The sequence below is a fragment of the Musa acuminata genome, chromosome BXJ2-5 (genome assembly GCF_036884655.1).
Source record: "Musa acuminata AAA Group cultivar baxijiao chromosome BXJ2-5, Cavendish_Baxijiao_AAA, whole genome shotgun sequence".
Lineage (NCBI taxonomy): Eukaryota > Viridiplantae > Streptophyta > Magnoliopsida > Zingiberales > Musaceae > Musa > Musa acuminata.
This window is the reverse complement of record NC_088342.1, coordinates 44973550-44989315: the sequence shown is the minus strand read 5'-3', so window position 1 is coordinate 44989315 and position 15766 is coordinate 44973550. Positions and strand designations below refer to the sequence as shown.

General features: G+C 36.3%; 1 protein-coding gene, 2 non-coding genes and 1 pseudogene across 3 annotated transcripts; all 4 read right to left on the bottom strand.

Moving 5' to 3' along the window:
* Positions 1-25: 25 nt before the first annotated feature.
* On the bottom strand, positions 26-1708 carry LOC135611877 (actin-depolymerizing factor 11-like; annotated as a pseudogene).
* Positions 1709-11187: 9479 nt separating this feature from the next.
* LOC135613284 (small nucleolar RNA Z196/R39/R59 family) lies at positions 11188-11272 on the bottom strand. Its single transcript, XR_010487267.1, has one exon. It is a non-coding gene; the product is annotated as a small nucleolar RNA Z196/R39/R59 family (small nucleolar RNA).
* Positions 11273-11374: 102 nt separating this feature from the next.
* LOC135613283 (small nucleolar RNA Z195/SNORD33/SNORD32 family) lies at positions 11375-11466 on the bottom strand. Its single transcript, XR_010487266.1, has one exon. It is a non-coding gene; the product is annotated as a small nucleolar RNA Z195/SNORD33/SNORD32 family (small nucleolar RNA).
* An 846-nt stretch (positions 11467-12312) lies between these two features.
* Positions 12313-13259, bottom strand: LOC135612984 (glucan endo-1,3-beta-glucosidase 13-like). Its single transcript, XM_065109849.1, has 4 exons — positions 13160-13259; positions 12716-13054; positions 12589-12619; positions 12313-12502 (listed from the first exon to the last, which is right to left on the bottom strand). The coding sequence occupies exons 1-4, from the start codon at positions 13215-13217 to the stop codon at positions 12409-12411; spliced, it is 522 nt and encodes a 173-aa protein (XP_064965921.1). The 5' UTR covers positions 13218-13259; the 3' UTR covers positions 12313-12408.
* Positions 13260-15766: the final 2507 nt, after the last annotated feature.

Sequence of the window (15766 nt, the reverse complement as noted above, 5' to 3'; positions counted from 1 at the left end):
TTCTTGGGCTTAAAGATCTCTGAGATTAATGTGCTCGATCTCTGAGAATCTCAAGGTCCATCTCTGACGGATCAGTAGCCTGAATCTCGTAGTGGACTCCATCCAGCTCTCTTCTGAATCGATCCTTAGAGGTTTCATACAGCATCTTGGCTCGGATTCGTGAAATAGATGGGGACCTGATGGGAGAAACAACAAGGAAAAGACTACGATTATAATCAGAATGGATGTGCAAGATTGTACAGCACTAGAAAATATGTAATATAATGAAAGAAATGCACATTGTTAACTAAAGAGAGCTGTTTCATGAGGTCTTTATTATCAATCAACATACAACAAATGAGATCATTAATATTGTCTTGCTGACACAATGAAGATGAAAAATCTAGTCATACCCATTGGTTTTATAAGACAAAACTTGCATTTCTGTTTCACTCTCAAGAACAAAAATAGAGATAATTAGATTTTAGAATGCATATATCTTCTTCAGGACCTCAAACAACTACAATTGTTGGAAGTTCTGTATCCATACAATTCCAACTAAGACAAAATAAAGGAACCATCCAATCTACAAGGTTTATTCTAATTTATCATCAGATAATGACAACAATTAAATACAATCACATACATGTTTTAGAATGTTGCCAATTTAATTTCACAATTTAAAGATTTATACTATACATATAAAATCTAGAGAGACGCAGCATACTAGCAACAAAAAAGGCATAATGAAAATAATCTAGCATGAAGAATCTCACCAGGCAACGAAGAAAATTTTGCTTTTCTGACAATTCTCTTCAGTTACAAAGTCGAAATCATAGATGGCATAACGACAATCATTTTCAGGTAGAGATGCCAAGAAATCATCATAGCTTTCAGTGGCAGCACCAGTCTTCTCCACAACAACCTGATTTTGCTTCTCATCGATACTGAATACCACATACCGATAAGTTTTCTTCCTCTGAAGTTATAGGAATGTTTCTTTGCAATCCTCAGCAACACCCATTCCAGATGATGCATTTGACTAATAATTGAACATAATATGAGACACCCAAAATACTACAGTAAATAAATCTTAACAGGAAAAACAAGCTACTTCGGATTTAAACTTTATGAGGAAACAAAAAAAAAAGTGAATTCTCTTTACTGTTGACATTTTGTTTAGACTTTTTACTGACAAGTGAAATATAAGAATGAACAATAAGTTACATTTACAGAGATTAACTTTTCAAGCAAAGATTTCTAGATTATACATGGCCAGAAATAATTTAGTTAGATCAATAAGGATATAACTAAAACTAGTGATGAAGCTCATTTACTCCTTTGATTTGCTATTCAACAAAAGGAAGACTGAAGAATGCAAGAATCGCTTACAAGTTAAAAGAGGAGAGAATAATCTGGTGGGCAATTTATTCACCCATTTGATCAGAATAACAAACTTATAAATCCTATAAAATTAGGCAGATAGAAAACAACATATTCTTCCGCCAGTAGAAGTCCCAACAAATACAAATTAACATCATTAGACAGGTAAACAGATCCGATCAATACCATATGCTCTAAAATACTACATCCCATGCTATCACATCGACCAAGAACAACCACAACAAAGACACGAACAAATCGAATATCGTCAATCTACAGAAAGATAAATGAAAAGCTCGATCGGGAAAGATAAATGAGGACTTACATACGATAAGACGAAAGCCATTGCGACGGAGACGAATTACTCCCTGTCCCTCGCTATTATTAGAGAGAAGAAGGTGAAGAGGCCACAAGAGAGAGAAGAATAGGCGGAGAGGAAGCAGTGGATGTTGGGCTGATGGCCCATATTCAGCCCATGTGGGCTTTATCAGCCCACAGCCCACACCCTCTCTTAACCTAACCCTAATTAAGATTAGGGGGGTGTGGTGGCTGCGTTTTAGAGGCAGATTAAGGCTATAAAAAGGCAGCAACGAGGCAGATCTTTGAGGTCACGGCCACGGGATTCCAAAGAGAAGAAGGAGATCAAGGCAGAAAAGGAAGAGAAAGAAAGGGAAGAAGACAAGGACAACGCAGAGAGACTGTTCACAATCATCTAGCAGTGTTCTCATCTCAGGTTAGATCAAATCTACAGTAGACTCTTGCTGTGATTACTTGGGGAGGTTTTAGATATTGTGGGCAGTGACGTGATCCTTGTATCCCAGTTATTCTCTTGTGGTTGTTGCTAGGGTTTTGGGCAAGAGATTGAGATTTGTATATTCATTATTCTCATAGTGGATTATCTCTAGTTTGCCCCGTGGTTTTTACCCTTCACATTGAAGGGGTTTTCCACGTATATCTTGGTGTTCTGTTTGATTGTGTTTCCATTTTATTCCGCTGCGTATTTTGGTCTTCTAGTATTTGTTCCTATACAAAGGTTATTCCTCTTTTTATCCCCATCAACTGGTATCAGAGCGGGGTTTTGGTGATTTAATTTTTGTATTTGAACATGGAGGCCAGTAATATTTCTCGCATGATTAGTTTAAATGGAAATAATTGGATGATATGGAAACCAAGAATGGAAGATCTCTTGTATTGCAAAGATTTGTATGGACCTTTGCAGGGGGATAGTGCAAAACCTACAACTATGACAGATGATGAGTGGAAGAGGTTAGATCGAAAAACAATTGGGTTTATTAGACAATGGCTTGATGATAGTGTCTTTCACCATGTTTCTACTGAAATTTCTGCATATTCTCTTTGGAAAAAATTGGAAAGTCTCTATGAGAGAAAAACAGCTGGCAACAAAGCTTTTTTGATCAGAAAACTTGTGAACCTAAAATATAGAGAATGTGCTTCTATTGCTGAGCATTTGAATGAAATGCAGAGTATTACTAACCAGTTATCCTCTATGAAAATGTCTCTTGATGATGAGTTGCAGGCATTGTTACTTCTCAGTTCATTACCAGAAAGTTGGGAGACACTGGTGGTTTCCCTCAGTAATTCTGCGCCAGATGGTATTGTCACTATGAGTCAAGTAACAAGCAGTTTGTTGAATGAGGAGTTGAGAAGAAAGAGTTCAGCAACATCTCAGAATGATTCACAGTCACTTATCTCAGAGAACAGAGGAAGGTCAAAGTTCAGAAGCAGTTCACGTATGGGTAGGAGCAAGTCAAGATCAAGAAAAGATATTGTTTGCTATAACTGTGGTGAGAAAGGACATTACAAGAACCAATGTAAGCAACCTAAAAAGAACAAGAAAAAGGGAAAAGAAGTGGAGTCTACAGAATCAAAGGATAATACTACAGCTACAGTGCAGGGTGGTGATTATTTGATTTTGTCTCCTTCTGATGATATTTTTTCTTGTGTGTGTCAGGATCTTGAGTGGGTGATTGACACAGGTGCTTCTTATCATGCTACACCTCGGAGGGAGTTTTTTGCTACATACAGGTCTGGAAACTTTGGTGTTGTCAAGATGGGCAACTATGGCACAGCAGACATCATTGGCATGGGTGATATCCATTTAAAGACTAACCTTGGCTGCAAGTTGGTACTTAAGGATGTGAGACATGTGGTTGACTTGAGGCTGAATTTAATTTCAGTTGGAAGACTAGATGATGAAGACTATGAAAGCAGATTTCACAGAGGGCAATGGAAACTCAGTAAGGGTTCTCTTGTTATAGCTAATGGAAAGAAATGTCATACTTTGTACAGGTTGCAGGCTAAAGCTTATGGTGAGCAGTTAAATGCTATAGAGAAAGACTTCAGTATGGAGTTGTGGCATAGGCGATTGGGACACATGAGCGAGAAGGGGCTGCAAACTCTTTCCAAGAGAGAGGTATTACCAGATCTCAGAGGTATACATCTGAACCCTTGTATTGATTGTTTAGCTGGTAAACAACATAGAGTTTCATTTGCTAGTGCTGCTTTGTCTAGAAAAATGCATGCCTTAGACCGTGTTTATACAGATGTATGTGGTCCTTTGAGGACAAAAACTCCTGGTGGATCTGTTGATGTTCTTGGTATAAGTGGTGCACTTTATTTTGTCACTTTTATAGATGATTTTTCTAGGAAAGTTTGGGCCTATGCTTTGAAGACCAAAGATCAGGTTATTAATGTCTTTAAAGAGTTTCATGCCAGGGTTGAAAGGGAGACAGAAAGGAAATTGAAATGCATAAGATCAGATAATGGTGGTGAGTATACAGGATTGTTTAATGACTATTGCAGGTCACATGGAATCCAACATGAGATGACAGTTCCTGGTACACCTCAGCATAATGCAATTGCAGAGAGGATGAACCGCACCATCATGGAAAAGATCAGATGTATGCTTTCACAGGCCAAGCTACCCAAAAGGTTTTGGGATGAGGCTTTGAGGACTGCAGTTGATGTGATCAACTTATCACCATGTACAGCCTTAGATGGTGATGTTGCAGAGCATGTATGGTCAGGGAAAGATGTTTCCTACAGGCATTTGAAAGTGTTTGGTTGTCGTGCATTTGCACATGTTCCGGATAATGAGAGGTCCAAGCTGGATGGTAAGTCTAAAGAATGTATTTTTCTTGGTTACTCACATGATCAGTTTGGTTACAGGCTTTGGGATCCAGAAAAGCAGAAGGTGTTCAGGAGCAGAGATGTGATCTTCTTTGAGGATCAAACCTTTGAGGATTTGAAGAAGAAGGCACCAGCCAAGACTTCTGCAGAAGGATTAGCAGATTGTGACCCAGTTACTCCTCCAGTATATCAGGGTGATGGGGGAGATGTGCAGGAAAATAGTGTAGAGCCTGATGTTGATTTACCTGCAGGACATGTTGAGCAAGAAGAAGTAGGAGAGCAAGTTCCAACAGAACCTCAGTTGAGAAGATCTTCTAGACAACGTCAACCTTCCAGAAGATACTCTACAAATGAGTATGTGATGCTTACTGATGCAGGTGAACCAGAGAGTTACCAGGAAGCAGTTGAGAGTGAGCAGAAAGAGAAGTGGTTAGCTGCTATGCAGGAAGAGATGGATGCTCTTCAGAAGAACCACACTTATGATTTGGTGCTGCTACCAAATGGAATGAAGGCCTTGAAGAACAAGTGGGTTTTTAGGTTGAAGACTCAAGAATATTGTTCTCAACCAAAGTACAAAGCTAGATTGGTTGTGAAAGGCTTTGGTCAAAAGAAAGGTATTGACTTTGAAGAGATATTTTCTCCTGTTGTTAAAATGTCTTCTATTCGTGTTGCTCTTGGTATTGCTGCTAGCCATAACTTGGAGGTTGAGCAGTTAGATATGAAGACAGCTTTCCTTCATGGTGATTTGGAGGAGAAAATTTATATGGAGCAACCAGAAGGCTTCAAAGTCAAAGGTAAAGATAATTTTGTCTGCAAGTTGAAGAAGAGCTTGTATGGGCTTAAGCAAGCTCCAAGACAGTGGTACAGAAAGTTTGATTCATTTATGACAGAAAATGGATACAAAAGAATGGCTTCAGATCATTGTGTGTACATCAAATGGTTTGGTGAGGATTTTATTATTCTCTTACTTTATGTTGATGACATGCTTATTCTTGGGAAAGATATGTCTAAAATTGACAGGTTGAAGAAGGAAATGAGTGAGTCTTTTGCAATGAAGGACATGGGGCCAGCAAAGCAAATACTAGGCATGCAGATTTCTCGTGACAGGAAAAACAAGAAGATTTGGTTGTCACAGGAGAAATACATCGAGAAGGTATTGGAAAGATTCAGTATGAGCAATGCTAAGCCAGTTGGTTCTCCTCTTGCAGGTCACTTCAAGTTGTGCTCAGAACAAAGTCCGTCAAGTGATGAGGAGAAGGAGAAAATGCAAAAGGTTCCTTATGCTTCAGCAGTTGGAAGTTTAATGTATGCAATGGTGTGTACGAGGCCAGACATCGCATATGTAGTGGGTGTTACTAGCAGATTTCTTGCAAATCCAGGCAAAGAGCACTGGGCAGCGGTGAAGTGGATTTTTAGATATCTCAGAGGGAGCTCTAAGGTTTGTTTAAGCTTTGGAGGTGGACCACCTGTGTTGACAGGTTACACAGATGCAGATATGGCCAGAGATATAGATACGAGGAAGTCTACTTCAGGTTATGTACTTACTTTTGCAGGGGGAGCTGTGTCATGGCAATCCAGGTTACAAAGGTGTATTGCTCTCTCCACCACAGAAGCAGAATATATTGCTGCTACAGAGGTATGCAAAGAAATGTTATGGATGAAAGAATTCTTACAAGAATTGGGGCTGAAACAGGAAAATTATGTGGTGCATTGTGACAGCCAGAGTGCCATCCATTTGTGTAAGAACCCAATGTTTCATTCCAAGTCAAAGCATATAGATGTCAGATACCACTGGATTCGAAATGTATTTGAAGAGAAGCAGTTGCAGCTTCAGAAAATTCATACAGATGACAACGGAGCAGACATGTTGACGAAGACCTTACCAAAAGAAAGACAGGAGATATGCCGACAGTTGGTCGGCATGGCTTCACATTGAGGAGTCATGGGACAGCCTCCCTTATGGGCTGAAGGGGGAGGTTGTTGGGCTGATGGCCCATATTCAGCCCATGTGGGCTTTATCAGCCCACAGCCCACACCCTCTCTTAACCTAACCCTAATTAAGATTAGGGGGGTGTGGTGGCTGCGTTTTAGAGGCAGATTAAGGCTATAAAAAGGCAGCAACGAGGCAGATCTTTGAGGCCACGGCCACGGGATTCCAAAGAGAAGAAGGAGATCAAGGCAGAAAAGGAAGAGAAAGAAAGGGAAGAAGACAAGGACAACGCAGAGAGACTGTTCACAATCATCTAGCAGTGTTCTCATCTCAGGTTAGATCAAATCTACAGTAGACTCTTGCTGTGATTACTTGGGGAGGTTTTAGATATTGTGGGCAGTGACGTGATCCTTGTATCCCAGTTATTCTCTTGTGGTTGTTGCTAGGGTTTTGGGCAAGAGATTGAGATTTGTATATTCATTATTCTCATAGTGGATTATCTCTAGTTTGCCCCGTGGTTTTTACCCTTCACATTGAAGGGGTTTTCCACGTATATCTTGGTGTTCTGTTTGATTGTGTTTCCATTTTATTCCGCTGCGTATTTTGGTCTTCTAGTATTTGTTCCTATACAAAGGTTATTCCTCTTTTTATCCCCATCAGTGGAAGGTACGCTAGACGGTGCACCAAAAAAGCCCCGGCTGTGTAGGGTACGGAATCACAGATTCGAGTCCTGCTGGCACACCGATAGTTTCGGTTTTATTTTCGACCGTGTGATATGTTTCGAAATATTTCATATCATATTAATATACTTCAAAATATTTTATACGATATATTTTAAAATATTTTATATATTATTGATATGTTCTAAAATATTTCATGTATCATTAAGATATTTTAAAATATTTTATATATCATTAATACCATATTGATATGCTCCGAAACATTTCAATAGAGTATCATATTAACCTTAATACTGTCTCGAAGTCCAAGGTTGTGTCGAACCCAATATGTTAGGTTCTGCAACATTCTTTTAGATTCACTGAATCAAAATGATTTATTTAATTATTAGACAGGATGATTACAGGATTCACTGGACCAATATGATTCATTTGGTCATTAGACCAAATGATACACTAAGCATTATTAAATTATTTTGTATTAATTAGCATTTTACATGATGGTAAAAGGAATACAAAAGAAACAGATAATAATGGATTGGTTTATATAAAATAATAAATAAAAAAATAAAAAAAGTTTTTTTTTGGTCAAATTCTCCAACTTTAAGAAAAATTTATTGAGACAAAAAAAGTCATTAGTAGGATTTATCATCTTTACGTTAACATAAGAACTACTAAACATTACAAGTATTAAGTAAAATAATTGATGAAAAATTATAAATGAAGGAGAATTGAATAACGAAATAAGAAAGGAAAATGAAAAGTTTAATGTCGTGAGTAATAGTTATGGATGTAGAAAAAACAATTAAGTAGGAGTTTGCGATTATACTATGAAAACTTAAGTACATTTAAGGTATAACTAATAAGTTTCGTTTATGTTATTATTATTATTGAGTAGGTATTGATACAAAAGTATTAGTTTACTATCTATAATATCAAAATAAATGCAACTGAATTTAAAATTGATTCTATATATTTATGTAAACTAGCTATATATTATGGTAATATCAGATCCATTATATTGCGTTTGAAATGGCCTTAACATCATAAATTTAAGGATCGAACCAATTCAATTGAAGGGAAAATAAAAATAAAAATAATGGAAAATTGTCCATTTATTTTTAATTTATATTTTTGTTAAATAAAAAATAAGGGTAATAAATGGATGCGGTGAAGGGAATCAATCACCCTTTTCTAAATTGTTTTAGTCAAAGAAAAATAAAATATTTTTTTTAAAGAATTAATCAAATTAATATGTATAGTATCATGATATGTGACTAACTAAGGATATTATAATCTTTGTTGCTTAAAGACTTGATGTCCTCATCAAGATCTAGCATAGCTCAAATCAGACCCTTGATACATCCTCTGACTTCATTCACATGTAAACATTTTCTACTCGAGCTTTCTCTGTTTAAATACTAGATCGACTCTAATACTAAATGTTAAGACCCGAGCTTAATAGGATAACTAGCATATCAACTTCGTTTGATCTAAACTTTAACCAAAATACTCAGGCTGAAGTTGGTAGTAATATACCGATCAAACTATTATAAGTCAATCATGATCTTGAGATGTGAGACTAATTAGAGTGTTACAATTTTTTTCATTCAAGGGTTTGACATCTTTGTCAAGACAGTATTGATCAACCCTAACATGATGTATGTAAGACATAGTCTAATGGTAACTCCATACCATGATGAATCTTCAAACTCCATCGACGAATAGTCATTTTCTACTCGAGTTTTCTCATCATACCCAAATATTAAATCGACTCTAGCACTAAATATTATAACCCAATATCAATTAGACTAACTAACCTATCAACTTCGTTTAACCTAGTTCATTAATCAAAATATCTAAGCTAAAATTGATAATAATATATTTTTTAAATCCTTATATCAATCTTAATCTTGTTCACTTTCAACGTTAAATTAATGTTATATATTCACTTAATTAATTTTTAATTAGACGTGTAACTTTAGAAAATTGATCTATAGTCAAATATCTACTCGAAGATGTTCTTTAAATACAAAGAGTACAACCGCCGAAGACTAATAAGTCACAAAAACTTAGATAATTATCAAATATTAATGTTCATTATTGAAGAATAGCACAGAAAAATACGCAACTTGTGATTTGAGACAGATTTGTTTTTCTTCTTTTTTATAGTATCAAAGCAACCGCAAGTGATGAGAAGGTGAACTAACAACACAAAATAAACGTCACCTTCGTCCTTTCCCACCAACACATACCGAAACACCAGCCATGGGAGCCAACCACCGAGCTCTAATTCAAGGGTAATTGCACCACCACAGACCCAAACTCCATCCTCTTCCCACTATAAATGTCCAGCCTCTCATCTTCATCGCCACCATCGAGACCTCCAAACCCATATACATACACCCCATACCCTCATGGCTTCTAACGCTGGCTTCTGCACGATGAGCATTCTCGTAGCTGTCCTTACGCTGGCCAGCCTCATGACATGCGATGCAGCAAGACATTTGCTTGACGCGGCCAAGGCACCTGCAGCCCCGACGGTACCAACCCTGCCGTCAGCACCGGCCATTCCTACGCTTACTGTGCCGCCGATGCCGGTTGTGCCGACTATACCTACACTAGCGGCGCCGCCGATGCCGATGGTGCCACAGGTCACGTGGCCGCCTATGCCTGCAGGTATCCCCAAGCTCACGATTCCTCCGATGCCTTCATTCCCGGCCATTCCTTCCATCCCGACGGTGCCTGCCGTCCCCTTCCTCACTCCGCCACCTGCGGCGGCACCTTGATGGCCGCTAGGAACACAGCTTTGGCATATTAATCTATCTCCGACTGCTTCTGATGATCTTGGTTAGTTACCGCTATCAGGATTGTGGGTCTCATTAGATTTCATCGAATCTATCCCGTGGTTGTATGCAGTACGTATGCGCCGTTGCGGCGTCCTTTGTGTTTTATGCAACTTGTTTGTTTTCGAAAGACGTACTTCGTATAATATTTGTGCCATTTGGTTCCTTTCAATAGATACAAATATATTCATACTTATCGTAATCACCAATCGGTAAGCATTTTATTAAGAGCTAATTAGATATAATTAACTATTTTTAATATTTTCATCATTCCTTTTTTAAAAATTATATTAACATTCTTATGATTATAAAAATAATTATAGATATATTAGTAGTCATCTCTATAATTATAAAAATAATTATAAATATATTAATATCCTTATATCTAGATTTATTTATCTTAACATCAAAATTTTATTAATAAAAATTAAAAAAATAATTTTAACGTCAATAATGACGAACAACGATATCGTTGAAAGTCACGAGTGATTACTATGAATGAGAAAAATAATAACCAAAAGATAAAAACTATTTTACCACATCAATATAGTTATCAATTTTGATATATGCATCAACATCAACATAAAACGATCCTAAATATTAATATTACTTTTATATTTTATATTTTTATATTTCTATTAATAAAATCGATATTACTAAAATAAATAAATAAAAATATTTTAGTTTTATAATTATAAAAATAATAATTTAATTTTTTAAAATATAACAATCAAAATACTAAAAATAACAAACTACAAAATATAATATATAATTAATCTAATTATGAATTATATTTTTTGTCAAATACAATTTACTCTTTTGTCTATAAATGTTAAGTATTACATATAGATAATTCGTAGATAATTTAACTAATTATAAAGTCATTCCACCTTTGATTGTTCCCACCCACTTTCCATAAAAATGTTATTGGATCACATTTAATTCCAATACGTCATGACAAAAATATATTTGTGAATCGCAATGGCTCTATGACTTTGACCATGTAATTTATTGAAAGGGAACAAGATATAGACAGAGCAACCGGAAGCTCACGGTAGAAACAGAGCAACCGGTGTCGCAAGAACTGTTCATCATCGCTGCCACCCTAACAAGATGCAGAGCCACCACAGTTAAGGCTCAGCATCAGATACCCGATCGCATATCATATCAGAATAATAGACGTAAATCGGAAAACAGGAAGAAAAGTTAAAGAACAAATTCGTGCAGTCTCAGCCGAAAGATGGTGATAATTAATGTAATAATCACAGAAAGATCAGGACTTGCTTAATTCTTCATCATCGACTGCACACCAAATCTATCTATTTCTTTAGTATTTTCGCTACTAAAAACAACATTTTTATCTACAAAATCGAACATTTAGAAAGAAAACAAATCGATTAAGCGTAGAAGGGAGATCAGATGGTAGTGCATGTTTTGTGATAATTCATCATCTGACTTGCAGAGAAAAAAAAAACTATGGAATTGAATCATCATTTCTCCCATTAAATTCGAACGAGTAAAGAAAGAGGGAAACGCAGAACACTGTAAGAAGAAAACAGCGACATAACCGTATCATCAGGCTCCCTAAAATTACTTCCGCTGCACCAAAACGAAAGAGTTCAAATCGATAGAGGGAGGAATCTGAGAAGGGATTGGGGTTTGCGGCGCCGAGGGAGGCGACGGGTATTTAAAGCGCGAACTAGGGTTCATGGATTCTCTCGTCCACTGTAAGAGGATCCGGATTCGCTTGAATGATGATCCGGATCCGAAAAGATCGGCGCACAGATTATTCCTATAATTAGTTATCTTTTATCATTTCGATCTTTATATTTTTAAAATTTATATTATAATATTTTAATAAAATATAAATAAAAAAAGTTAAATATTTTATTAATTATAAAAATTTTAATATAACTTAAGGATCAGAATACTAAAAATAACTAATTATAAGAGTAATATATAATTAATCCTAGCCTTAACTCAAACCAAAACTGAACCAAGTGAAGTTGAAAATCGAAATCGATAGTTTTGATCAATTAAAAATATATATTAAATTTAAAAAAAATAATATTAAATATTTTTAAAATAAAAATTAAAAAAAATAATTTTGATTCAAAGAAAAGACTTAAATCGAAACCGAAATCGCTGGTTTGGAGTCATATATGTGTCGAACTATACAAAATCTTCATAATATAAATTAAATTTTATCTATTATTATTGTCGAATATTTGAGTATTTTTTAGAAAAATAAAAGAAAAATACTATTAGGTTACAAAACTGGTTATAGTTAGAGAAGGGACAAAGACATAATATAAACATATTTTTTACTGCATAATACAATAAGCTAAGTATCATGGAACGTTCAGCCAACTTGAGCTCAACCAGAGGAGCCGTACAAGAAACGCAGTGGATTTTGACATGCAATTATCCTTATGATGACACATCATAATCTAGTGTTCAAACACAAAAGGATCAAAATCTCCAAAATCTTCGTGAGGAAGCCAATCTGAAACAGCGTTGACGACTCAGAAGCTGACCTGCATCCATCAAAAGAAGCTTGCTAAGCAGAGTCCAAGTGCTCGGCAATCGAATGTATGCAGAAACAGCATGGAGTGCTACTCACTCTGAGCTGAGATACTTGCAGGATCCATAGCCTACCATGACGTGAGAAAGATGAATCAAAAGGTCTATTGATTTGAAGAGTCGATCAGGACAGAAAGCTTAAGAGGACTTGCCATCAACGAGCTTACTTGGGTCTCTGCTTGTAATGGTTGCAGTCCCACCGAAGTTGCATGCAACATCTGAGTTGCCATTGTGCTGGTAGTAGCTGTTGAAGGCATAAGAGGCGTGGGAGAGGAGGGTGTCCGGCTGGTAACAAGCGGCGCCCGGCTGCACGGAGGAGCAGTCGGCGCCACCCACTCCACAGGCCCAATCAAGTGCGTTCTCGAGATCGAACTGAGAAGCCCCCGGATGGGCCACGCACCATGTGGTGCTGTCGATGCCTGTTCTGTTGGCTTCCGGAGGGGAGAAGGTGGGAGTGGGGATGGTGGATTCAGCCTTCTGCTGGAGTCTGCCCCCCATTGCAACAACTGAAAGGACGAGAACACGAAGAATCGATAGAAGGAACTACCGATGGAGAACCAGCCACAACAATATACTTGCCAGAGTTTGTGTGGGAGATGAATCGAGGTTACCTAAGTAGCATTCCACCATCAGAAGCTCATAAATTATGATCCACTCCTTACTCTTCATGATCAAGATAACCAGCTCTCTCTCTCTCTCTCTCTCTCTCTCTCTCTACTCACAGAATATAGTGCTTTGGAGAGGAAAGAACAGGCTGAGATAAAAACAGCTCTTACAAGACGTAGCTGTTCAAAGAAAGACTTTATCGTGATGAACTTAATATATTAGTCGAACTAAGAGTTCCAGAAAGCCTTCAGAGTACAAATGCATTATACTACAATCACATACGAATAATTTGTATTACATGATAATATACGATGGGAGAGTGTATGAAGGTTGCCAACATTACATGCTAAGCATTATTAATTGCCTTTATCTTGGTTATCTGTCGAAGCTACTGGAATGAGGAGTGTATGATGCATTACAGATAAAGAAAGCCGCAGTGTTCTTTTCCCTCCATCTCTCTTTTTATGATGTAAACTGATGAGAGATGGAATCTATCAAGTAAAGGTGGGGGACACAAAATTGCAAGCTGGTGGAAACCGAAGGCTTTTCGTGTGGATTAAGATAAGAATAAAACGTTAATTAAGACACTGATAAAGATGTGCGCAGGGAAGGAAGGAGAAGATTAATTATGGTGGTGGAGGATTATGTTGGGTTAATGTGCAACAAAGCTGACTCTAATCTCTTAAAGTGGCAGCTCAGTGTTCTTTGTTTGGTCGGAGTACTCATTCATTCAACATGCACAATTCTACCTGCTCTGCAAATACTTCAAGCATTTCTGCAGCATCAATCGACTCTTCATAAACAGCAAATATACTATTTAGGATCCTCCATACATTATTGATTAATCATAGATATTTGCAAAAAAATTTATAGGTGAATTGCTTATTAAAATAAATAAATAGGTGAGTTATATGTCTGACAATAATACTTTATATGTTAGATAATGTTTAGGCAAGTAACCTAAGAAATTTATTAGGATTTCCAGTTCTCCACATCTTGAAGTCTACCAAAGCAGGTTATGATGGCAATAATCTCCAATGGAACTTTTTGGAGAAAATGTTAGGACATTAGATAAATATTACATTATTACTTTTGTAAGTAATCCTTGGATAGGATAATATATCATTACTAAAAGAGTTTGAGATAAATTGATTTGCCATTTGAATTTGTTTATTTTATCTTTTACATGTAGTTTTTTTTTAATTCATCATATATATATATATATATATATATATATATATATATATTTATAAAAGATGTGGAATGAAAGTCTAATTTGGTGTTTTATTTTTTATTTTATTTTTTTGTCCTAGTTAATATTTTGGTTAATCCCCGAGTACAAGGATCTATGCGACATTTATTATGAGATCATTTCAAGCCTATAAAGTTTCTCCTTGTCTATATGGTATCATTCACGATAGCTAATCCATACATTTGCTTTCACTAATTCTTTTTTTTTTCGACCTTTTACTTATGGACGTAATAAAAGAGTTGCATGACTTATACAAAATCACTTAAGTCTATGACATGAGCTATAATTCATAAAAAAATGAATCAAAAATTGAAAAAAAAAAATAGATAAAATCATAGTTTATCCTACCAGTCATGAACATGTGTTTGATATATCCTTACAAGCCAATTCGAATAGAAGAAAATATTTGGAACAAATTCACACGTAAAATGAAGATTCGAAAAGGACTAAGGATTGAAAGAGTCAATTAAACTATCATATTTAAGTAGTTTAGACTTCTGGGTTGAGTGGTGTCTATCATATCTAAGTTTGACCGATCATGCTAATTAATGGCTTCCAGGTAAGACACATTCGATTTCTGGTCAACCCACTGCTTGGAATTCGCCTGTAAGCACCTCATCCACAATGAGCACCAGAGAGAGAGAGAGAGACAGAGCGATGAGAAGCTTTGACTTTACGTATTCTGGAAAGGCGGCTAACTTGAGTTATGAACATCGACGTTTCCATTCTGTTGGATGCTACAATTGAAATATACTCATACTATGCCGATGTTAAGATGAAGAAAATGATGTAGAATACATAGAGCAACCTATGATTGACGCCTCCGTTGAATATATGCACACAACAATATGCAGTGTTGACGCCTCGCTCTTCAACAATCTACACCTTTGACTTTGTTGCTTGCTCCAAAAGCTTATAGTTGATCCTTCACAGTCAAACCTTCCATACTCTAAACACGACAAGTCAGCTTCCAAGTGTTAGATACATTAGTGATCGCATGCTATACCAATCGAAACTCGAATGTGAAGTCCAATTAGTATCTACAGAACATTAGGACTCGGTATATTCTTTTGAATGAAAAGGACAGCATGCATGATGGAATGTAGTGCGTGAACTAAAAGAATCTTTACTAGTTGGAAGCGAGTAAACTTAGGTTCAAGTGTTAGTTCATTATAAAAATTATAAACTCCAATTAAAATATAAGAATGTCAAAATATTTGGATGACATGTAAATATTATCCTAATCATACTCCTCGATACTATATAGGTATTAAACGATCGATCTTCGACTTTCATATGCTTACATTAACACGAATCAAGTAAGACAAGTAGACAAGTTTGAACAATAACAATAACAAAA

Excerpts from the sequence above, each read along its gene's own strand:
- LOC135612984 (XM_065109849.1), bottom strand. The coding sequence starts at position 13,217 with ATGAAGAGTAAGGAGTGGATCATAATTTATGAGCTTCTGATGGTGGAA. Across the intron at positions 13,055-13,159 it reads GATGGTGGAATGCTACTTAG|TTGTTGCAATGGGGGGCAGA; the intron begins GTAACCTCGATT and ends TCGTCCTTTCAG. Across the intron at positions 12,620-12,715 it reads CATTACAAGCAGAGACCCAA|GCTATGGATCCTGCAAGTAT; the intron begins GTAAGCTCGTTG and ends ACGTCATGGTAG.